The 25273-nt window shown below is 49.1% G+C and overlaps 1 protein-coding gene across 3 annotated transcripts in view; it reads left to right on the forward strand.

Moving 5' to 3' along the window:
• The window catches only part of SRGAP3 (SLIT-ROBO Rho GTPase activating protein 3), a 246334-nt gene extending 230205 nt beyond the window's left edge, over positions 1-16129 (forward strand). The window contains exons 19-22 of one of the 3 annotated variants that reach the window (XM_005222437.5): positions 3565-3745; positions 4990-5139; positions 7176-7503; positions 11140-16129. In XM_005222437.5, coding sequence (XP_005222494.1) covers positions 3565-3745; positions 4990-5139; positions 7176-7503; positions 11140-11553 — 1073 coding nt within the window. In that variant the 3' untranslated portion in view covers positions 11554-16129. The remainder of the gene's footprint in view (positions 1-3564; positions 3746-4989; positions 5140-7175; positions 7504-11139) is intronic. The other 2 variants (NM_001192966.2, XM_024982633.2) reach the window with 2 other exon arrangements.
• The last annotated feature ends 9144 nt before the right edge of the window (positions 16130-25273 follow it).

Raw genomic sequence — 25273 nt, forward strand, 5'->3', positions numbered from 1 at the left:
GTTCCTTCAGCAGTGCAAAGGGTGGGCTCAGAAGAAGCCCTTGGGGTCACACCCAGGAGCACCCAGCCCTTGGGGTTCAGCTCTTGGCCTTGCAAACCCTCTGGCCTTTCTCTAAAGCCAGGCAAACACATAGGTTAGTAGGTGCTGCTAACATAGGGATGGTGTGAGAGTCAAAGATGCAGCAGAGAGTACAGAGATCTCTCCGTTTTACTGAGAAGGTGACTCTGAGTCAAGATCTGAGTTTATTTGACCCATTTAGTCGGTCTGGCATTTGCATCAACTTTGTCAGAATAGCTTGCAAAGACACTTGACAGGGAACCAGCTGGGGAAAGCTGGCTTAACTGTCTGACGCCTGTTGTCTACAGCAGGCTGTCCCAGGCACCGAGGACTGGGTCCACCCAAAGGCCACTGCATCTCATGGGGGCACTGGCCCAGTCTTCTTGAGCCAGCTACTCACAGAGAAGAGACCTAATGTGTGTGGGTGGGGTGGGGAAGAACAGGGAGAGATGACTTCCATGCTGTCCATGGCCCTTAGGAGTCATTATCTCTGGTATTAATAACAACAACAACTGCATCTCATATGAAGCTAATCGTGTTCCAGGCACTGTTACAAGCTGTTCATGTGTAATAACTTGCTTAGTCCTATGACAACCCCATAAAGTGGGTACTGTTCTTATCACTCCCATTTTACAGATGAGAAAACTGAGACTGAGAAAACAGAACTAAATCGTTCAAGGTCACCCAGGTAAAAGCAAAAAAGTGGTAAAGCCAGGTATTGTTGGCTTAGCTCCATGACAGACAGGTAGATGGCTGCATGGACAGGATCAAGGTAATCCATGAGGACAAGAGAAGCATCCTGATGGATGCTCAGCACCGGGAAGATAACTGCAGGCTAGAGAGAGCAGGGGCCACCACTCTTTTGTTTATTAGCATTTAATAGATTTGTTTATTTATATAAGTACATGCATGTATCTTCTTTTTATAGTATTAAACATCTTTGTGCTTGCCTTAAAATACAAGCATATTAACACTTATACATGACCCATTTTCTACGTAGCATTTCTACCCATTTGCATCTCTTAGGGTACAGGCTTTAACACAAGTTAAATAAATTGTAGGCATAAATAACTGTCCTCCTCCCCTGAAAGTCTCCTTCCCAAAGATCACTAGCTGCATGGTCTTGAGCAAACATTTAAATTCTCTGCAGCGCAGATTTCTTTGTCTAGTCCCACCCCATAAGCTAAAGCCATTGTTGTTTTTTTGTTGTTGTTCAGTCGGTCAGTCGTGTCCGACTCTTTGTGACCCTATGGACTGCAGCACGTCAGGCATCCCTGTCCTTCACCATCTTCCGGAGCTTGCTCAATCTCATGTCCATTAGTAATTATAATCATAATCACAAGAGCCGCTATATGTTGAATTCTTAACGTATGTCTGTGCTATGCTGAGAACTTTCACATATTTTCTTTTTTAAATATATTGAAGTCTATTGATATATAACAGTTTATTAATATAAGGTATATGGGATAATGATTTGAGATATATATATATATATATATAAATGATCACCACAATAAGACAGGTTAACATCCATCACCACACATAGTTATATTTTGTTTTCTTGTGATGAGAACTTTTAAGATCTACTCTTAGTAGGTTTCAAATATACAACACAGTATTATTAACTGTAGGCACCGTGCTGAGTATTACGTCCTATGCCTTATTTATCTGCTGGAGGTGCGTGCCTTTTGATTCCCTTCACCTATTTCACCCACCTCTCACCTCTGGCAACCACCAGTCTGTTCTCTGTATCAGTGAGTTCTGTTTGTTTCTGATTTTAGATTCCACGTGTAAGTGAGGTTGTACGGTGTTTGTCGTCTTCAGTCTGACTTACTTCACTCAGCATAATGCCCTCAAGGTCCCTTTATGTTGCTGCAAATGGCAGGATTTCCATCTTTCTATGGCTGAACAATTTTCCATTGTGTATATACACCGATCTTCTTTGTTCATCTGTCTACGGACCTGTTAGGTCACTTCCGTATCTTGGCTATTGTAAATGGTGCTGCAGTGAACACAGGGGTCTGCCCCGTATCTTCCCAAGTTAAACGTGCTCATTTCCTGTGGGTAAATACCCAGAAGTGGAATTGCTGGATCACATGGTAGTTCTGATTCTCATTTTCTGAGGAGCCTCCGTAGTGTTTTCTGTAGTAGCCACACCCGTGTACATTTGCACCAGCAGTGCACAGGTTCCCTTTTCTCTGCATTCTCACCAACTCTTGTCTGTTGTCTTTCTCATAACAGCCATTCTAACAGGTGTGAGCTGGTATCTCACTGTGGTTTTGATTTGCATTTTCCTAATGATTAATGGTGTTGAACATCTTTTCATATAGCTGTTGCCTATCTGTATGTCTTCTTTCATGCTTTATCGTTTAATCCTCTAAAGGCAACTGAGGTGTACAGAAATTATGTAACCTGCCTGAGGTCACACAAACAAGAGGTGACAGAGCCGGGCAGGAGGAGTATTTCAGGGACAAGAACTACGTTCTCACTGGTTAACCCAGGCAGGGCCTGTCACTGACCAGAGAAGAGTACTGCTCTGATGGGGAGATGTGTGTATGCAAAGAGATATGCTTGACCTGTAGCCCCAGTAAGAATTCTCCCTCCCCCCAAATTAAGTTCGTGGATGCGCATGTTAGCTCAGGCATGCCATCAGGCTGCCACTCACCTCAGACTGAGTGGCTTAAACAACAGAAATGTGTTTCCTAGAAGTCTGGGGGCCTAGAAGTCCAAGATCAGGGTGCTGTTAGGGTTGGGTTCTGCTGAAGCCTCTCTTCTTTGCTTGTAGTCAGCTGCCTTCTCACTGAGTCCTCCCATGGCCTTTCCACTGTGCCCATGCAGAGACAGAAAGAGAGCTCTTCGCTATCTCTTCCTCTTCTCAGAGGGACACCAGTTCTATCATATTAGGTCCCCACCCTTATGACCTCACTTAAGCTTAATTACTTCCTAAACCCCCTCATCTCCAAATACCATTATACTGGGAGTTAGGACTGTAACATATGGATTTGGGGGAAGACAGAGTTCAGTCTATAACAATGAGCTCTGGAGAGAAGTCTTCTGGGAACCTTTAAAAATTGTGTACAACATTTTACATGGAAGAGAATCCACACACATCTGTTTGACCTCCTACAAGGTAAGAAGCACCAACAGTGTGATATGTGAACAAAGAGGGAAAGGGTTCATGGGAAAATGGAAACAGAGCTGATATTTAAGGGACAGAAGAAAAAGAAATTTCTTATATTATTTTTAAAATGTGAAAAAGGGGCAGTGGAAAGTAAGGATGTAGTATTTCAACCCCACTTTCCATTTTGGGAAGTGAGATGGCCTGCCTGAGGTCACAGCACAGGGAGCGGATCTGAGCCTAGAGCCCAGTACCCTGAGCCCCAGCTCATGCTGCCCTCACCAGGCACGCTGTCTGCGCTGCCCCACGGAGCCAGGGCCCTCTGACTGAGGCTCCTGGGCTGCCTTCTGCTGTTCTCATGGATGCGCTTGCCCTTGCTTTCCTTCCAGAAGTGGAGCAGATCGAGGCCATCGCCAAGTTTGACTACGTGGGGCGGTCCCCGCGGGAGCTGTCCTTCAAGAAGGGAGCCTCACTGCTGCTGTACCACCGAGCCTCCGAGGACTGGTGGGAGGGTCGTCACAACGGCGTGGACGGGCTCATCCCACATCAGTACATAGTTGTACAGGACATGTGAGTGGGCGCTGGGACCTTCTGTGAAGAGTGTCATGATGGATTAGTGATGTCTGGAAGGGGCACAGGAACAGCAGCGCTGGGTTATACGCCAGCGATTTGCTCTCCCTGCTGTGACACACTTGGTCTTCAGTGAGAATGGATTATGTCTCAGCTCCCTTTGAATGGTGATCCATTTAACATATGAGCAAATTGCTCATACTTCACGGTCCACAGGGACACTGTTTGGTGCTCTTGGCTTGCCATCCTGGCCCACTTGATAGCCTCCGGGGCATTTATCACCCACTCTGGTTCTCAGTGATCCCTGGATCTTGCCATATACCTTCGCCCTTCAGGGCCTCCACTGTAAACCAGTGGGCCTCCCACTGCCCTCTTAACTGCCCACTGTTCTCTACCCTGAGATAGCTCTGCCAGGAGAGGGGCAGAAACAATCATCCTCTCATTTCCAGCTAAGAGGGTGCTATTTTTTTAAATAACTTTAGACCTTAAAAAAAAATAGAAAAAAGCTCTACATCCCAAACACCTAGCCCCAGCGTCAGGCCCAGAAAGTCGACACCTTCCATTCTTGGAAAAGCTTTGACGGTTCCTGTATATGCTTCCTCCAAGTTCCAGTCCTGCTCAGGTTGAACTGATTTACCAGGCTGCAGGCTGGGCCTCAAAGGGAGGGGGCCAAAAGCATACATCTTGATGGCAGAGCAGACCATCTGGAGCCCGAGAAAAGTCCAGGTCAGGCAAACAACGGAAGAACCCTAGGCGGCCCTCTGACGTCCCCAGGCCTCTGAGGACAAGGACAGGAAGGATAGAGGAAGGGAGAGCGAATAGGGGGCGGTGGACAGAGCACCCCAACAAGCTTCAGCCCCTTCACATTTGTCCAAAGCCAAGGGTGGGGGAGGGATGGGAATGCCTTCCTTTTCCCTGGCTGAACCCCAAGCTGCTGCTCCCTGAGCCACATGAGACTCGGTGCTCAGGGCTTGGCTTGCAGGCCCACTCCCCCATTTTTCCTCCACACCTTCCAGCATTCAGCTTGTCCCAGCCCAGAACAGCTTGGAGAGACCAGGTTTAGTCCCCGGGGGCGGCGGAGGGGGGAGCAAGTAGGGGAGCGTGGTGCCCTAGAGCGCCTCTTGCTGGGGAAGCGGCAGCGGCGCAACCACGAGCTGTGGGTGTGGATCCAGCCCCACAGGTCTCAATACATCCGGGTTGTTGGGTGCGAAGCCCACCCAGCTCACATCTGTTCTTCTCCCCAGGGACGACGCCTTCTCTGACAGCCTGAGCCAAAAGGCCGACAGCGAGGCCAGCAGTGGGCCGCTGCTGGACGACAAGGCCTCTTCCAAAAACGACCTGCAGTCCCCCACGGAGCACATCTCGGATTACGGCTTTGGGGGGGTGATGGGCCGGTAGGAAACTCGGGTTCATTCTTTCCTGCTCATGCAGTGCCCATTCGGGTCTGATTCGGGAGAGAGAAGGGCAAGGGAGGGAGGCTGTCGTGGCCCCTTGTTTCCCATAGGATGTGACGCTGGGCACGCCTGCTGGGCTGGCTGGAACTGGCCTCGAATGGCAGGTAGCAAAGCAATCCAGCTTGGGACAAAGGTGGAGAAAGAGGAAAGACTTATACAGGCAACCAATCCTTTTTACTTAAAATACTAAAAACACGGGGGAGGGAGAGTTAAAAATTGGCAAGTACTTTTCCTCTCTCTCCAGTTCTTAAACCTCCTCCCTACTTGCTGTTGAAAACCTAAGTTGTTATATTTTAAAATGTAAAGCTCTCTTACTCACTGAAGCGCACCATGTAAGTAGAAGTCTCACACACATTGCGTGGGGGGAAATTGACACTCGGCTCCACCCACATATTTGGTGGGAATGTGTTTGCCAATTTCTTCACTCCCGTGTGGGCAGGGCTATCACATGACCTTTCTGCCAGGTAAGGAGCTGGGCTCCTCACTCTGTCTACAGGTAGAGTGCAAAGCACTTGGTGGTTTAAAAAATAAATAAGGAAAAGAGGAGAAAAGAAAAGCTGGCAGTTTCTCACTGCTTTCTTAATCAGATTCTCAAAATGTCATAGTCTCTGTTTTTGGTGGAGAGGTCATGGGATCAACCCACACGCTAGGTGCTTGCAGACAGAGCCAGAGAAATCAGCTGCAATAGGAACCTAGGTTTACGAATTTATTTCAGCAGAAGTCCCAGTACCTCTCTTCAGCGAACTCTGTTCAGTTAGGGTGTAGATAATCAGCAGATAGAATCAGGGGAAGTGTATGGTTGGGGTAGGTGGATGATAGAGTTGAGGTCCCTTGACATCTAGGGGGGCCGTACCTTCTCCTGCCTCAATTTCCCTCTCCCTCTGTCCTTCCTTGTCTGCCTTCCTCATCTCCTTTCTCTCCCAGTACTCTTCCACTCCGACACCAATGCTTTGGTCCTGTTGGGGTGACCACAGGCAATGCTTAGCTTGGCTGGTGGCACAGGGTGAAAAGCACTGCTGACTGCATTGAGCTTGGTCCCGGTCACAACCCATCCCCGTAGTCCGTCCTTCCTCCCCACCCCCTCACCCCTCCCAGCCTTCCTCTCCTCACCAGTGCCTTTAGGTCTTTGCTGACCTCCCTAGGCTGGAGCAGAATCCCCAGTGGGTAGAACCGCTTCAGAGTGGTCTCCTACCCACTGAACCTCCCTTGAAGCTGGGTGAGGAATATTAGACCCATGTAACGGATAAATAAAGTGGGTCTGAAAGAAGTCGCTGGAAAGTCAGTGACAGAGACAAGACAAGAATCTGCCTTCCAGAGAGATACTTTAGGCCCCTTTTCTCTCTGCCACACCCTCCCTGAAGGGTGAAAGGTATCCAAATGTGTAAAAGGCATTCCAGTGATACAGGTTTTTCTCTTAATGATTGGAAATGTTCAAGGTCTGGAAAGCCTCATGGAAAACAGCCCTTTGGGGGGATTGGGGGAGGGTGACAACACTGGGCCATGTTGAGTTCCCAGGGGGCCCTACTGTGCTTGCAGGGAGCTGGTGACTTGTGGTACAGTCAAGCCTCAATGCCTCAAACCAATCAGAAGCCCTCTGGAATCATGGAGACACCTAAACCGCTTAAAAACATATCATGAACCCAACTAACCATGAGCAAAGTGTTCCCAGGTTGCAATCCTCCTGGCCCTGACTTAACATATAGACGAGATTCGCTGTGTAATTAGCACCACTGACTGCAGCTTAGAAGCAGGAGGCCCGATTCCTTTGTGTGTGCAGGTTAAATCTGCTGGCCTGAGTTCTGTGCTCGGACGGTTCTTCACTGCAGAATCGCCACGTCCGGCTGAATGAGGCTTTACTATACCCACTCCCTAGACTAGTGTGTAGCATGTCTGGACTCTGGGGGATTGGCTGAGCCATGTGACACCGGCCAGGGTTGACCTCTGCCCCATGCCCCTGCCCCCTGGCTCCTTTGCAGAGTGCGGTTACGATCTGACGGAGCAGCCATCCCCAGGCGCCGAAGCGGGGGCGACACACACAGCCCGCCCCGGGGCCTGGGCCCCAGCATAGACACACCGCCCCGGGCCGCCGCCTGCCCCAGCAGCCCCCACAAAATCCCCCTCACCCGGGGAAGGATCGAGAGCCCCGAGAAGCGGAGGATGGCGACGTTCGGGAGCGCCGGCAGCATCAACTACCCCGACAAGAAGGCGCTCTCCGAAGGGCACAGCATGCGGTCGACGTGCGGCTCCACCAGGCACAGCAGCCTGGGGGACCACAAGTCCCTGGAGGCCGAGGCCCTGGCAGAAGTAAGGGCCAGCAGGAAGCAGGCGCACCAGCTGACACCCCCAGAGGGGTAGGGGTGGGCCCCTGCAGACTGGGGAGTCATTTCGCCCTTCACACCAGGTCAGGCTGAGCTAGGACACAGGATAAATAGTGAGCTGGCTTCCTGTCCTCCTGCTGGCCTCCCTCTTGGAGCGGAAGCTAGATGGGTGTAGCTCCTGGCTAGGGCTCCTGTAAAGACTCAAGGCCCCAGTGTCCAGGCTGGAGGTGGGATTCCCAGATAGGGGATGTGGTAGTGGCAGGTGTCTCCATAAGATGGCAAGATTGTGCTAGTCATGTTTTCATTTGTTCATCTTTTCATTCATTCCCTAATTCATTTGTTCATTTATATATTGGTGAATACTTATGGAGCATCTGTTGTGCTCAATCACTGGCTGGCACTGAGAAAATAATAATGACCTAAAGTGGACCCAGGTCCTGCCCACATGGAGCTTAGGGTTTAGAGAAGAGAGGGATGGCAACCACCAACACACACAGCTGTGAAAATGGCAAATAGGTCAGGAGTCTTGAAGGAGTGGAACTCTGTGTTCCGAGAGCCTAAAAGGTGCGGATTGCTTGAAGGCAGTGAGAGATGTCTCTGGGGAGGACAGTACCAATATCCAAAGGGTAGGCGACGAAATAGCTGAAGCTGGAAGCAGAAAATGTTCCATGGTCTTCCAAAGTGCTTAGAGTTTTATGTTTTGTTAGATAACTTCTTAAAAATTTGGATGAGAAACCTGTGTGATTTTTACATTTGCCAAAGAAAGCACAACAAATTCATTTAAGAAATTGTTACCAAACAGTTTGTTTGAATTGTTTAATGATTTGCATAACTACTTTCATGTGTTTTTGACAGTTTTATCATAGTTCAAGTTTCCACTTTTCTCCCTGGAATCTGGCTGGCAGCCCATTATGTATCCCCTTCCTAATGTTTTCTCCCTGTTAAGAAAAGAGGGACAATCAGAATCTTTGGGGCGGTGAGGATTCTATTGCGAAGAGCGGGGTTGGGGACCTTGAAACACCCATCCAAGGTGGGAAGGTCTCATTTAGGACAAAGTGAAAAGTTATCATTCCCTGCCCCCATGCCCCGCCACTGTCCACGCTTCCTGGCACCTCTCTGCAGCTCCACTTTGAGATCATGGCATCATGTCTCAGACTAACACCAGGCTTGTGCCTAAACACCTCAGCTGATCTTTTTCTGAGCTTGCTGTCTTTCTGGCTCACACTCTGCAAGGGTGGAGTGGTGGGGATGGTAGGGATGGTGATAGAGGGGCGATAATTATATTTTACTTCTTAGTTTTGCCTTTTGGCGCTGCTGGAGTAGAGCAGACTGAGCAGTGATATCAGTGGAGGACTTAATTTAAGCAGCCTGGGGCGTGGAAGGTGGCCATTTGTCTCTGCAGGGGTGGGAGGTAGCAAAAGTGGGGACGGGACTGCCTTCTCTCCTGTCATGCAGGACCCCACCTGCCCCCACCACCACTAATCCTTGTGGATAAAGGCACAAACAGTGTCTTCTAAAAGTAGACAGTGTTGTGGGCAAAGGATGAAGTATCCTGGCGAAGCATATATGCTAATATTGTGTTTGGTGTTAAGTTGCTTCAGTTGTGTCCCATTCTTTGCGACCCTATGGACTGTAGCCCTCCAGGCTCCCCTGTTCATGGGATTCTCCAGGCAAGAATACTGGAATCGGTTGCCATTTTCTTCTCCAGGGGATCTTCCTGACCCAGGGATTGAACCCGTATCACTTTACATCTCCTGCATTGGCAGGTGGGTTCTTTGCTGCTAGTGCCACCTGGGAAGCCCATAGGCTAATGTTGGCTGTTAGCCAGTGGTCTCTTCACAAAGCCAAATGATAGGCTGGGACGGATTGGAGCCTGGTATGGGGGCCCAGCAGGCAAGAGCCACCTGAGGACGGGGAGGAAAGAAGGGTGGGGAAGGGGCTAGCGGGGACACCTCCAGGCACCAGCCCTATCAGTCTAACCACACTTTGCTTTTTTTTTTTTCCAGAGTTGCCCCAGGGCGGAAAAGCTAGTTAGTGTGTCTCAGTAGTGTGTGGAGCCAGTGGGGCCAGCATCTTCCATTACCGGCTCTAAGCACTGTCCCTCATTGTCCCCTTGGTGGCCCAGCTCAGCCTGAGCGGAGGCATCCCTGGGAAACCCCACAGGAGCCGAGGACCCTGGCTGGGGGAGAGCAGAGGTCACTGTCGGGCAGTTCACACACATCACCACGTCAGCTGTCTCCTCCATCTTCACTGCCAGTGGGGGGCTTTCAGCTCAGGGACCAGGTGTGGTGCAGAGTGACTGAGCCTTGCCCGAGGTTGCCCAGCGGCAGTGGTAAAGCAGTCTTTCTCCTCCCAACCCCGGGCTTTGTATCCTGGCCCAGAGCTCCGGGGGTTAAATGCTGCAGTCCAGCTCCAGTGCCCCTCCTGGAATGCTGAGCCCCAGGCCAACCCTCTGAGCTGTCAGAATCGCTTTGAGTGTCATTCAAAGTGCTCTAGTACTGATGAGCTCTTCAATGTCTCAGTATCCACAGGAACTGCAGAGGCAGATGAGGATTTTTGTTGCCTTTCAAATTTCTCATTTTTTTCCAAAAAAAAAACACATTATAATAGAAGAAAGTAACAGTCCCATCACCCTGGGGTGAGCATAGTGAATGTTCTAATATATAACCGCTGAACACTTTTCCTATGGACAAAGGAGAGATATTAACAGATTTGTTACTATTAATGCTTAGGTGCATGAACTCTGGAGTCAGACTGCTATGCTGGTAAGTAGTTGTGTGACCTTGGACAAGTTAACCAGTCTGAGTTTCCAGTTTCTTATGTGTGAAGTGAGCATAATGGTAGTTCCTGTAAGTATGGATAAGTATGAGGATTAAATGAATTATTAGGGAGGGGACTTACACTGGCGTTCTGTGTTACTTCCATATTATTTGGGAAGTACTATGTATCAGGTGCCATGCCATGCTCTTCAAAGGGACCATATCATTTGGGGCTTTCCTAGTAGCTCAGATGGTAAAGAATCCATCTGCAGTACTGGAGATCTGGGTTCAATCCCGGGGTCAGGAAGATGCCCTGGAGAAGGGAATGGTTACCTGCTCCAGTATTCTTGCCTAGAGACTCCCATGGACAGAGGAGCCTAGCGGGCTACAGCCCATGGGGCTGCAAAGAGTCGAACACAACTGAGTGACTTAACACTTTCAACTTTCAACACTATGTACCAGGTGCCATGCCATGCTCTTCAAAGGGGCCATATCATTTCATACTCATCAACTCCCTGAGTTCAGTATTATACTTAACCTACAAATGAGAATTCTGAGACTGAGAGAGGTAAGGTGACTTGCCCAGGGTCACACAACAAGGAAGCTGCAGAGTCAGGATTTGAACACGTCTGTCTGACTGTGGAGCCTGCCTCTGTGAGATCTACAATGCTCATATTGAAATTGAAAGGGAAAATGCTCATTTTCCCTTATGGTTATAAGACACCCTGGGACTGATTCTCCTGCCCAGCCAGTGAGATTTGTGGGGAAGCCTCCCTAAGGAACCCACAAGTTGGTCAGCGCCCTGGAAGGGTTAGTCCCCAGGCTTCCAGCTCTGTGCCAACCAGAGCTCTCTTTGTCCCCAGGACATTGAGAAGACCATGAGTACGGCTCTGCACGAGCTTCGAGAGCTGGAGAGGCAGAACACGGTCAAGCAGGCGCCAGATGTGGTGCTGGACACCCTGGAGCCCCTGAAGAACCCGCCAGGCCCCATCAGCTCGGAACCGGCCAGTCCCCTGCACACCATAGTTATCCGCGACCCCGACGCCGCCATGCGCCGCAGCAGCAGCAGCTCCACCGAGATGATGACCACCTTCAAGCCAGCCCTGTCCGCCCGCTTGGCCGGCGCCCAGCTGCGCCCGCCCCCCATGCGGCCGGTGCGACCCGTGGTCCAGCATCGGTCCAGCAGCAGCAGCAGCTCGGGAGTAGGCAGCCCAGCCGTGACGCCCACCGAGAAGATGTTCCCCAACAGCTCGGCTGACAAGTCGGGCACCATGTGACCTGCGGGATGGCGGGCACCGCCCTGGCCCGCTGCGGCCCGCCGTGGCCAAGGGTGGCCTCAGTGACTTCCGCGCCTCCCAGGGCTCCTGGCTTTGTCGGGCAGGGACCAGAAGGTCAGCCTGGGAGCAGGTCTGTGCGGAGCTGAGTCCCAGGTCGAGCCGCAGCGCGCCTTCAGTCACATGGACCCGCCCGCTTCCCTCCCGCGTACACACAGACACCCGAGCAAGCGGTGAGGAGCGGTACCCCGGCTGGAGCGATTCCCGAGATCACGGCCCGTGTTAAATGGCTTCGCCCACTTATCGTCACTGGAAAATTCTCCTCTCGACATTCTCTCTACATGCATATATACGTGTATATGTATGCGTGCGCATATGTACACGTATGTATGAATGTATGTGTCTGTAGGTGTGTGTATATATATATATATTTATGCATCTATATACATATACTAGATCTGGACACACATACAAAATGTATATAGGATCTCCTTTTTCTTTTTATGAAACTTAGATTTACCTCAGACCCATGCCACCAAACATCTCCCGCTGAGTTATTTGGTGGGATTTGCAGGGACTTTTCTGGGAGAATTTAAAGGCCCACAGTAACTGCGAATGAAGCAATATACCACTAACCTGCAGAAAAACAAAACCAGTCTCCCACTGTCTCCAGAAGTCGTGGCCTTCCAGAACAGTCTGCCCCTAAAGGAAGTGTGGGGCAGGCGGCACCCTGGGCAGGCTGCTCCCACTGGTGGGGACCACTTCACAGAGCCCCCTCCCCATCCACGCCCCAGAGACCCTGCCTTTCCACCCGGAGGCCAAGACCAATTGCACCCTCAAAAGCATGGAGGACGTTGGCAAGAAGAGCCCTGACCTCAGCGGCCTGTGTTCGTTAGTAGAAGAGGGGATGGTGAGAGCCTGAGCCCCATCGTAGCACAGTATTATGTGTGGTTGGGAAAAAGGAAAAAAACAAAAAAACCAAACACAGTGGTGTGGAACACTTCAAAACCTAGAAACGCTGTAGGAACAATTCTGTGGTAACTATAGAGGTTTAACTTATACCATTTTCAAAATATTTAATTTTTTCTTTTCCTCTTTCTACTAATTATACTGTGTCAGATTCTGGAACTAAACAGGCAAGGAGAGTTTGAGTCCCATCGTTTTTTAATTTGAAATCAGGCCGTGATGCGCTCTGGCTGTTGGCCTTTTGCATGAAGCACACAGGGCTGTAAGTACGCAGCTCAGACCAGGCCTGGGGAGGGAGTCCTTGTCACCTGCCATCCAAGAGAATGCTTCGGTGGAGTTTATGCAGTGAAATAGCTGCCTCCTCCCCCTTCCCTTCCCTTTCACCCACCTCCTCCGGCGCATTTAACAAAATTGAAAATATGGGGAAAGAATTGGGTGGGTGGGGGGGGCGTGTCACCTCATTGAGCCTCAGTTTCCTGCTCCATAAAATGTGAGCAAGCAAACCGTGCAACCTAGGAAGCACTGTACCAACACGACTGCTCTTTTCATGGTCATCAGTAAGGTGAAAACCACCTAGCACCTTCCTTTTGAAACCTCCTAATGGCATTTGAGAAGTAGGCAGTGGAATTTTCCTACCAGCTTCATAAGAGTCATGAAGCACAATCCTGCAGATAAGTCACCTCTTGACATTCCATCATTACCATGTCAGCCCATTGGATTAAGTTTTGCCCTCTCCTCTGGTCCCCAGAGAGGGAGTCATATGAAGCCACATTTACCTGGGTGTGTAGGGATGGTGAGCCACACTGCCTTGCCTGAAGAACTGGCCTTGAGAGTAGGGAGGAATAAGGACTCAAAAAAAGAATGCCAGGGAGAGGCTAGTGACAAATTCGACCTTCTTTGTTTTGCCTAGAGTTGGAAATGAAAGAGCCTCAGACCGAGCTAGGAGCCCTCTACTACTTAGCATATAAAGCAATCCCCCCTCCCCCCACTGCATTACAGTTTAGGGAAGGAAACAAGGCCTTAGGATGGCTACGACTTGCCCAAGATTTAATAGATGGCTGAGGGTGCGGCTGGGTCTGGCTCCTAAAGCCATTTATTTGCAAGGATTCTGTGATGTCCAGCCAGGACAAGAGACTTCTCATTTCTACCCCAGAGAGACTCCCAGACCTTAAATACAGTGGCTTCCTGTGCAAAGTATCACATTCTCTGCCATGACTACCAGATGAAACATGAAAATTTGAGTTGACAGATCTGTTGCCTGATATACATAACACCAGTCAGGTCATGTGGGTTTTCCTCTGAATTGACTGACTTACTGAATTTAGGCCTGCCTTTCACCGAATTACCTACCTGAAGGACAGGGCTGTTTTCTTTAAGCACCTGTTTTTCCATTGGGAAATGGCCGATGAGCTCACATTTAGGCAAACTCACACCCCACTCATCCAGCTCCAAATCTGAGCCTTGACGCAGAACCAAATGGAAAAATATTGCCCCCCACCCCCATCTGGCTCTCTGCATGTCTCAGGCCCCCTCCACACGCACCCAGGCCCGCCCACGGTCATGAGCATTGGCATTCTCTTCTGACTCCTGCCTGTGTTAGTCCACTATATATTGCTGTATTTGCTTAAATGCTGGAAAGTAACTGTTAAAATGTGAAACTGTAATTTTTTAAAAGGCTACAATGAAATTATAGCCAATGCCACTCACCAAATCTTTGCACCTAGTAGATAGATCAATGTAAAAAAAACAAATACCAGAAACCTAACTGTACAGTGAGTGTGGGGGGAATGTAGTAACCTAGTTAGTAGTCCTCAGTATAACCAATTGTACAAGGGGAAGTGGTGTTTACCTACCTGTCCATCACCATTACTGGAAGCTGTACTGATCAGTTCATTGATAACGGGCAATTTTTTTTTGTTTTTTGTTTTTGTTTTGCTCTTCACAGAATGATTTCTTAACCTTCAATTTACCCTGAGGTCAAGCCTTTTGTCTTTCTGTGTTACCGGTGTTCAGTCTCTTTTAGGAATGAACCAGCAAGATGTTCATTTAAAACTGACCAAAGAACAAATTCATTCCTGGTCTAGTTTCCTGGGCCTGGGGCCCAGCCTCTGGCCGCTAAGGACCTTTCTTGGATAAAATTGAGAACGAGCCGTGCTTCCTACCCCATACCCCCTCTCTCCCTTTAGTCCCCTTTCCTCTTAAAGAGCTGCTCTGAACTGTGGGATTCTGTGAAAAATTCTTGCCTTTCCTTGTTTTCAGTGCTAACGATTTCTCACCTTGAAGCGCCTTTTGAACCCCGGACAGAGCGCACAACTGGAGGGAATTGTCAGCTTGGGAATTAGACTTGGGGTGGGGGTGGGGGGTCTTTTCTCTGAGGTCACTGGGCCCTCAGGGGCAGGAGAGCAATGGATTCCCACCAGGTTCCTATCCCATGAAGAAATCTGAGTGGGAAGAGACGCAGGGAAGTGGAGCCATCCCTCGGCTGCCGGCCGGAACCAGCAGCTCAGTGATCTGCCTTATAAACACTCCCCAACTGGTTGGTGGTACCCATGTGGGGCCAGTGCGGGGAAGGGCCTGGCGCGGGGCTTGCTTCCCTTTTGGAGGCCCTCAGAGTGCCTTGTCGGGGGGGTTCTTTCTTTCTCATTCAGGAGGCATGGATGCAGAGGACTTCCTGGGTCCTGGTCGTTACCTGGCGCTCAGTGCATGGACTTGGCTGTTGGAAAACCACGAAGACTAACGTAATGGTTCTTCCTCTTAGTCTCTCTGTCCCTGACTTTTCACACTAGAGCAAATGCCTCACCCTCCCGAGAAACCCAGAAAGAAGATATGGCTGGCTCACGACTATGTGGGGAGGGAAAGCTGCTGGGTTCAGGGAGGAGGGGTCGGGAGGAAAAGCTAGGAAGGGGTGAGCCGAGGTGTTGCTGAGATGATTTTCTGCTGTGCAGAGCTAGTGCTGATGTCTCATGTCAACTTCCCTGGTTCTCTGGGGTCCCCGCTCCTCTGAGCAGCTGCGTAGAGAATTCCCCACATATCCAAAGCTGCTGGGGGAGCTGGGGGCGGGCGAGGGACTTTGCTGCCAGGTCGGGGTCCTCCTTGCCTCCCCGAAGTTGATCAAGTTGATCTGCCAGCGTCCTGGTCCTGCCGTCTCATCCTTTGGGACTGCTCCTTGCTGATGCCTCCTCTCCGTGTGAACTGCCCGAGGCAAACGACGACCTTGAACCAGAACGGCCAGGGTGCACTTTACTTTCCTTGGAAGGAAGTAGCTTCTGGCCAGGGTTTCTGCTCAGGCTCTAGTCCCCGGCAGTGTGACTGTTTACACGGTTTGGCAATAGGTTCAGTTCTGATTGCTTCAGAGTGGCTGGTCTATTTAGTTTCCTTTGGTTTCCTTCCTCCCCAAACTGTCAGGAAAATCAAACTGAAACCACCCTAGGAAATTGCTGGTTGCCTCTCCCCATGTGGTGATAAGTGTTTCCCTCTCCCGGACATCGTTTCTCTCCCTTACAACCCAGCGCCCGTGCCGTAGAGTGTCTGACTGGATCCTCTGTTGCGTATTCTCATGGTGCCTGCTGGTTTGATGTGGAGCTACCCTGTGAAATAAAACAGCTTAACTTTTCCCAAATGTGCTCCGGTGGCTTTTTGGAAGGGTGAGGTGGCCTGTCGGGGATGGGGAGGGGGCAGGTGTTCCTACCCTCCAGTTCTTGGTCCATGTGCTTCCAATCAGGAAGCATCCCTGAAGTATTCCTTAGCTCAGACCCAACAGGGTGAAGGCCAAGGTCCAAGGAAGGCTGCGTCCTCTGCGGAGCTAACTGGAAGAGGTAAGTGAGGGGTGCCTGCTGGGAACTGTGAGAGCAGAGGCAAGTAGGAGAGGGAGCTGCCATCTGCAGAGAAGCCTTCCAGAGTTTATGACAAATCACCAGAGGCCACAGGATACTACTTCCAGTGTGACAGCATATGTGTCTACACACGTGATACAGCCCTGGACTTTTTTATGTGTGTGTGAAGTGTCCGTTGATCACTTACATCTGCCCCGTGCACGTGTGCTAAGTTGCTTCAGTCGTGTCTGACTCTTTGTAACCCTATGGACTGTAGACCCCCAGGCTCCTCTGTCCATTGGTTTCTCTAGGTAAGAATACTGGAGTTGGTTGCCATGGCCTCCTCCAGGGGATCTTCCTGACCCAGGGATCAAAACTGTGTCTCTTAGTCTCCTGTACTGGCAGGCTTGTTTTTTTACCACTAGGGTCACCTGGGAAACTATTTCTTCCCCAGGCACTAGGTTAAGCCTTTATGTGCATTTTCTCATCAAATTCTCAAAACCGCTCTTGAAGGTAAGTAACTGGCTTCCCTGGTGGCTCAGCAGTAAAGAATCTGCCTATAATGCAGGAGATGCAGGAGACAAGGGTTCGATCCCTGGTTCGGAAAGATACTGTGGAGAAGGAAACGGCAACCCACTCTAGTATTCTTGCTTGGGAAATCCTATGGACAGACAAACCTGGAGGGCTACAGTCCATAGGGTTGCAAAGAGTTGGACACAATTTAGCGACTAAACAACAAATCCTTCTTAAACCCCATTCTGCAGAAGAGAAACGGAGGCTCTGAGAGACTAAACAACTTGTCCAAGGTCAGGCTAGGAAGTGAAGGAGCCCTCATCTAAGCCTAGTCCATCTAACCCTGCAGCCTTATACGTTCATTGTCCTGCCTTCCCTGGAGCAAGTTCATCACAGCAGGGTTAGCAGCAGGCTCCCATGATTAAGGTAGCTCTCTGTGGGCAGAAGTCCAGGAAGACCTCAGGGCCTTGCCTTTCCCATGAGCCCTCTGACTGATCTTGACTTTGAAGAGAACAAGATCTTCTGCTAGCCTCAGGTAGTCCATCAGTAACCCCATAGCGACTCAATGCTCCATGGCGGCCTCTAGCTAATTCCAGGCTCTGACAGGTTGAAACCTGCTGAGGGGCTGGATTTGGGGTGCATTCTGTAATCTATTTACTGGCTCAAAGCAACCATGCTCACTTGAGAACCCCACAGCAGAATCCTCTCGTTCATTCAACAAGGATGTGGGAAGCACCTTTGTGTGAGCCTTGCCCCAAGCTGGCTGCTGGGGAAACAGATGAATGAGACCCAGTTCCTACCCTAAGGTTGCTCACGGTCTAATTGCACAAGACGATCACTCCAGAATCCTGAAATTAACTTTGGCTCCTCATGACAGTGTTCAAAATGACGGCATCTCTGACCCACAGAGGCACAAAGAAAAGGCATGTTTTAGCTGCCTGATGGCTTTGCCAGCCACAAAGCAGCCCTTTACTGGACTGCTTACTTCAGGGCATATCTGTTTAGGATTCTGTGAATGACAGACTATCCAACCCAAACAGCCTTAAGGAAAGAGAATTTATTGGCCCATACTGCTGGGAACTCCAGGCTAGGACAAGGTCCAGGCACAGATGTTTGGAGCGTGGTGCTGTCTCCTAGCCACAGTCCCTTCCTCTCAGGTGGGCTTTGCTGAGCTCTGCCTGTTAGCTCGGAGAAGGCAATGGCACCCCACTCCAGTACTTTTGCCTAGAAAATCCCATGGACGGAGGAGCCTGCTAGGCTGAAGTCCATGGGGTCGCTAGAGTTGGACACGACTGAGTGACTTCACTTTTACTTTTCACTTTCATGCACTGGACAAGGAAATGGCAACCCACCCCAGTGTTCTTTCCTGGAGAATCCCAGGGACGGGGGAGCCTGGTGGGCTGCCGTCTATGGGGTCGCACAGAGTCGGACACGACTGAAGCGACTTAGCAGCAGTAGCAGCAGCAGCTTGTTAGCTTAAACAGAGTCCAGGGACTCTCTGATATCTCTTGATTGCCCGATGGCTACAGAAGCTCCCCCTGCCTGCACCTCCTTGTCTTCAACACAAGGAAAGCCTTACGTTTAATTCGCCTTAGTCAGAATTACCCTGCAGGTCATCCCTGAAGCAGCTAGAGGTAAGCAAGCCCCAATGTCCAGGGCGTGTCAACCCCACCCACACTTTCTATCAGGAGATCCTGGGGGTTGTCCTCATACTCTAAACCGTGGTAAATAAAAAATGGTCACCAAGTTGTAGGGTGATTAGTTACGCAGCAATAGCTAACTGATAATGCTCATGTAGATACATTCCAACTTTGCGTTTATGCCTGGACTCCTCCAGGTTAACTTAATAAAGCTAATACTCATCGATCATATGCTGGATGTTCTTCCCAGGACACAGTGCAGAATACTTCACATACTCTACCTCCCTGAACACTTAAGACCACCCACAGGGGTCATTTCTGTTAGCATCTCTATTTGACACATGAGGAGGGTGACGTGCAGGGGCTTTAAGTCCAGGATTCCATATCTGCTCTGCTCCACTGACCCCCCATCTCTAGGTAAACGCTTTGCCTTCCCACAGCACCCACAGCCTAAGAAGAGTACAGACATTCCCATGCACGTGAATGAGGACTCTAAGGCCAGATCGCCTGGCCCTCCCCTCCTTACCAGCCAAGAAGCCTCAGGAAAGTTCTCTACAGTCCTGCCCCTCAGTTTCATCACCTCTAAAGCAGGGACAGTACCAGTACCCACTGCGGAGGCTTGTTGTGAGAAGTAGGTAAGTTAGTACATAAGATGTGCTTGGGACAGTGCCTGGCACAGAGAAAACTCTCAATACATGTAGCTGCTATAAAGATGACCTTTCCTTCTGGAGAGTCCTAACTCCAGTGCCCCAGGCCCAAAGCCAAATTTGTCCTTCTCCACAATGGGCCTTGGGCCTTTGTGTAAGCTGACTGACTGCTTCTAGTGCACAGCCCCAAATGAGAACATACATGTTTATAAATCATCTGTACTGAGCACTTACTGTGTGCCACGCACCATTCTAAGCAACTCACATGGATGATCTCATTCTCCTCCCACAGAGAAACTATAGGGTATTAACTATTATTGAGCCCCATCAGGTTCAGAGAAGTAGTTACTTTCTGCAGAGCACAGAGTCAATAAATGGTAAACTTGAGTACCCGAGGAAGACGCCAACTCACAACAGAGGTGGCTGGCTACCGCCTGGACCCCCATCCAGGCCCCCATATAAACGATCTTGTTTCCAATATGCCCAGCCTAGGTATCCACTTCAGCAATGTCAAACACATAGACACCCATGTCCGTACCAACCCTTCGAGACTCCTGGTGGCCCCCAGATACACAGACACGACTTAGACAAAGGGCTGCAGGATGGCAGGATCAGGGCTGAATGTGACGCTTGACGCTTAGAGGCCCAGCACAGGCCCCTTAGTGGACGCTCGATTAAATGCAAGGATCATAAATACATGTGGAATGCATGGGGTGATTTCTCCTCTGCATCTCCTTCTCAAAGCTGGGGCCCACATCCAGCCCAATACCCTACTGCCATCATGTGGCCATTTGTAAAATAGCAGGTGGGATCCATGGTCTCTGATTTAAGGCTATTGGTCAGAGCCCTGGTGATGATCACTTGAGCTTCTGATTGGCATCTGAAGGGAGGGAGTCTTGGGAGAACTGAATCCGCAGGATCTGACATCATCTCTGGGTAGACAGTGCCGGAACTCTGTCGACTTGTAGGACACTCCACAGGGGTTGTAGAGGATTGCTTATTGTGAGGAAAAACCACACATTTGGTGACCAGAAGTGTACAAAGTAAAGTGTCATATGTGTCTAGTGAAGGAAACTCAGGGGAAGAGAGACGCAGTAGGGAGCAGTTGGGTGTTCCCTAAATCGTTCATCTAATTCAGTCTTGTAACTTGAGAGCTAGGTTTCAATGTTTGATTAGGTTCAGTTTCACCCTTTCCATGTAGCAACGCTTCCTGGAAGGTGTGTTCTCCACATCATGTCACATCAAGGGCTCTGTGCTCTTTGGTTCCCCATTTCAGGATTGCTGAGGTGGGTTGGTAGGTTCAGGTGGGTTCACCCTCAGCCCGTCACCGTGGCCTGATCATTTGGAACCTAAGTATCTCACCCACCAAGAACCCCAATGGTCTTACAACGATTTTATAATTTTATTTCTTCTGTATTGATCAACTAGAATTCTCATCAACAAAGGCTAGTATTTGCTTAAAATACAGTTCATTCTGGAAGAGAAGAATAAATGCTTAATTCTTTCTCCTTATTTATCAACTTTAAGAGTAAGAAACCAGTACAATCCCTACCTCCATTGGTAGAAAATGAGGACTTTCTTTGTTTCTGCTGAGACTCATTATAAATTCCTGGATTTTACTCAATGCATTCCAGTGAGTTACAGTCAATATTCTTTCTGTGGCTTACGTCAGCAGGGGCAGCTTTAAGCTGGCTCCATTCATTTTGGGTAACTTCCTCATTTGGGTACAATAAGATTTCCCCGGGCTCCTCTTGCACTTACTTTGCCCCAGGTCTAAAATGAGCCACGTTTCCAAGAAGCCCTGATTCCTCTTCATGGGGACAGTATTTAAGGACCCCTAACCTGTGCACTAGTCAATGGTGGGGCTGAGACATGAACTCAGGCAGTCTGACTTCAGAGCCAGTATTGTTAACGCTCTGCTCTCTGGTTAACAATGGGTATTAATGATAATAATAATCATATTTATTACTATTACTTGTACTGCCATAACCAGCCACTCACTATGTGTCAGACACCTTAGAAGGTGCCTCCCAACATTTAAAAAACAAAATTATTCTAAAAGCCCTTGGACACAGGCATTGTATTCTTATCTTACAAAAGAGGGAACTGAAGCTCTGAAAGGTAAGTGACTCATCCAAGATCACCTGGTCAGTGGCAGAGCGTGGATGAAAACTGAGGTCTGCGTGACTCTGAATCTTATTCCTTTAGTCAACAGAGAATTCTGTCCTGAGTGATTCCCACCCTGCCTCCTTCCAGTGGTCCCTAGCTCTGCTGTGGGACTGTCTGTGTCCCAGAGTCCCCGGGCCAGGTGATCCACACATCCTCATTCGAGGCATGGCAAGGATCGTGGAGGAAGAATGGGGGACAGAGAGGAGTGTGATGAAGAGAGACCCCAAAAAGGAAGGTGCAGGGAGGGCCAAGACCTCTCAAGATATAACCAGACCAGGCCCTGTATTTAGCTGGAAGATATTCCCCTGATTAAGGTTCTCAGATTTGGGAAATAAAACTACAAGATGCTCAGTTAAATTTGAATTTCAGGTACACAGTGAATAATTTTTTAGTCTAAGTATGTCACATGCCATGTTTAGGATCTACTTATATTTAAAAGGGCTCCCCTGACCTGATAGCTCAGTTGGTAAAGAACATGCCTGCAATGCAGGAGACCTCGGTTCAATTCCTGGGTCAGGAAGATCTGCTGCAGAAGGGATAGGTTACCCACCCCAGTATTCTTGGGCTTCCCTGTGGCTTGGCTGGTAAAGAATCCACCTGCAATGTGGGAGACCTGGGTTTGATCCCTGGGTTGGGAAGATCTCCTGGAAAAGGGAAAGGCTACCCACTCCAGTATTCTGGCCTAGAGAATTCCATGGACTGTATAGTCCACAGGGTCGCAAAGAGTCCGACACGACAGAGCCACTTTCACTTTCTCTACTTAATCTGGCAGCCCTGTCCTGGATCCTCACAATAGGAGAGTCTACTGAGCACTGACTTGAGTTTTTTGTACAGAACATTTTGTTTTTACTTCTGAATAAGGAAGTACAATCTCTTTATTGATCTAACAGAAGGAGAATGTCTGTGGAACCAGCAGTTTGTTATAGGAGATTGACTCCTACGGGTGGATAAATATTATGGGGGGAGGGAAGACAGATGCTTTTTTTTTCTGAGCTCAAAGTGGCTTTCAGAACCTGCTTGTGCCCTCATGTGGACTTTCCTTCCCTGGGCTCAGAGGTGGGCTTGAGCTGGTGCTGTTGAAGAGGGTGGGAAGGGAACTGTTCAGCCAGGGAGGAGATTTATGGGAATGTGGGCTTATTCCGGTGATTCACTCAGTCATTCAGTCTCACCAAGCAGCTGGTGGCAGGAACTCAGAGATGAATGGCATTGTGTGCCGCCCTGGAGGCTCTTCAGAGCCGTGCGGTGGATTTGGACCCCAGGGTTCAACAAGTGATGCCTGCTTTTAAATCTGTCTTGATAGTTGAATGAAGAGTCTGACTCTTTTCGACCCCATGGACTGTAGCCCGCCAGGCTCCTCTGTCCAGGGGATTCTCCAGGCAAGAATACTGGAGTGGGTAGCCATTCCCTTCTCCAGGGGATCTTCCCCACCCAGGGATTGAAGCTGGGCCTCCGGGATGGCAGGCACTTTCTTTACCATCTGAGCCACCAGGGAAGCCCAGTTGAATGGGAAACGTGCATTTCTTTCTCTGTCTTCTCTCTCCCCTTCCTTCCCCATTCCTTTCTCTTTTCTCATCTCCTCTCTATCCTTTTCTCACCTGCTCAGCACTTTGCTACCTTAAACTGTGTAACCAACTAGTCCCTGCTGCTGCTGCTGCTAAGTCGCTTCAGTTGTGTCCGACTCTGTGTGACCCCATAGACGGCAGCCCACCAGGCTCCCTCGTCCCTGGGATTCTCCAGGCAAGAACACTGGAGTGGGTTGCCATTTCCTTCTCCAATGCGTGAAAGTGAAAAGTTAAAGTGAAGTCGCTCAGTTGTGTCTGACTCTTCGAGACCCCATGGACTGCAGCCTACCACGCTCCTCTGTCCATGGGATTTTCCAGACAAGAGTACTGGAGTGGGGTGCCATTGCCTTCTCCACCAACTAGTCCCATAAAGGAACAATTACTGGTGCACTCAGACTTGGGATCTGCTCTTGGTCTCATTTTCTTTATCTTCCCAAGCCTACCCTCTCTCCCTGCATCTAGAACTAGGCAGTGCATCCAAAGAAGCCTGGATCCAATGTATCCAGTGCATCCTCGAGTTCATTTACATTCCCTTTTCTGATTGGCTGACACAAACCCACTGCACCCCCTAACCTGCCACTCTCCACCTTCCTTTTGGAGCCCCACTAGGTCCAGCATCCTGGGTTTCTTAGATCTCTGCCCTGAGGCCTTGTCTGCTCAGTTATTCCTCCATAAAGTGTCAATGGGTGATCCCTTCTGCTTTAGTACTAAAAGATCTAGATTCAAGGCTGGACTTTGCCGCTGATGAGCTGTGTGATCTTGAATGAGTCCTTTTGTCTCTCTGAGGCTCAGTTCCTATATCTATAAAAGGGGAATAATTCTCATGATGAGGGCCTTATGAGAATATTCTGTACTGGTTAATATAGACTCTTAAGCTAGACTGGCCAAGTTAAGTCCTTCCTCTTCCACTTCCAAGTGCTGCTGCTAAGTTGCTTCAGTCGTGTCCGACTCTGTGCGACTCCACAGACGGCAGCCCATCAGGCTCCTCCATCCCTGGATTCTCCAGGCAAGAACACTGGAGTGGGTTGCCATTTCTTTATCCAGTGCATGAAAGTGAAAAGTGAAAGCGAAGTCGCTCAGTTGTGTCCGACTCTTAGCGACACCATGGACTGCAGCCCACCAGGCTCCTTTGTCCATGGGGTTTGCCAGGCAAGAGTACTGGAGTGGGGTGCCATTGCCTTCTCCACCACTTACTAGCAGAATTCCCTAAGTCAGTTAATCTGTATATTTCCCTTTCCTCATTTGATTGGAGTGAGTCTGAAATAAGTCAATATGTGTAAAAACATCTAGGACAGTGCTTTGTATACAAGGGCCCCATAAGTGTCAGCTATTATTATAAAGGATATTAAAGTCCTCTGTCCAAATGCTGTTAATATCATTACTGCCCAGTGAGTCTTTGGGCATAGACTGGGAAAAATCAAGTACATCTCTGGCTCAATTAAGTACAAACTCTGGTCAGAGTTTCTTATGAAGAGGGTCCAGAGTAGTGAAGCCTTAACCTGTCTGAGCCTCAGTGTCTTTGTCTTTAAAATGCCAATGGCAGCCTCACTTCTGCCTACTTCAGAGGGAAGCTGTGACTGGCCAATGGTAAACACTTCAAAAAATGATTGCAGGAATGGATGCATGGACCACATGTGGTCAGGCAGTGGAAAGCCACAGGGGTCTTCCTGAGCAATATAATATAACTATGCTGACTTGCTGCCCATGAGACCTCATGTGAGAGGCACACATCAGGCAGCCTATCTATGAGTGCTGAGTTGAGCAGACAGTCTGGGTGATGTGCTGGTCGGTGCTTCATGTTTGGATAACAAGCACTCATACTCACTTGGTGAGAGTATAAATGTATTGGTTCAGCCTTTTTGGAAAGTCATACGGTGCTCGCTATTGTGGTGTCAAAAGAGCACACAAATTGACTCAGTAGTTCCATTTACAGGAAATTATCCACAGATATTCTGGTTCAGGTATGCTAAGATTTATATAGATAATGTGTTCATTCCAACTGTTTGTAAAAATGAAAAACTGGCAACAACCTAAATGGTTGTCAGATGGGCATAGGTAAATAAATTGTCTACATCTGCATTACGGACTACATAGCTAGTAAAAGGAATGAGGTATATCTACATGTATTAACATGGAGAAGTCTCAGGATGTCTGTAAGTAAACAGAAAAATTCAAGTTGACAGAGGTGTGCATTTAATAATATTTGTGGGAAAAATCCTGTATCTCCGTTTCTGCACAGGAAATATTTGGAAGGCTATGCTCCAAAGTTAAGATGTTAAATTAGGTTAACCATCCTACGAGAGAAAAGAACTCCTATTTTAAGTCCAGAGGCTCTTTTGTAGCCTGGTCAAAGACATTGTGTAACTCAAAGAAACTCTATTCACTTTTTCTGAGCCGAAGCTTTCTCCTGCGTA

Source organism: Bos taurus, chromosome 22, assembly GCF_002263795.3.
Source record: "Bos taurus isolate L1 Dominette 01449 registration number 42190680 breed Hereford chromosome 22, ARS-UCD2.0, whole genome shotgun sequence".
In the NCBI taxonomy this organism is placed as follows: domain Eukaryota; kingdom Metazoa; phylum Chordata; class Mammalia; order Artiodactyla; family Bovidae; genus Bos; species Bos taurus.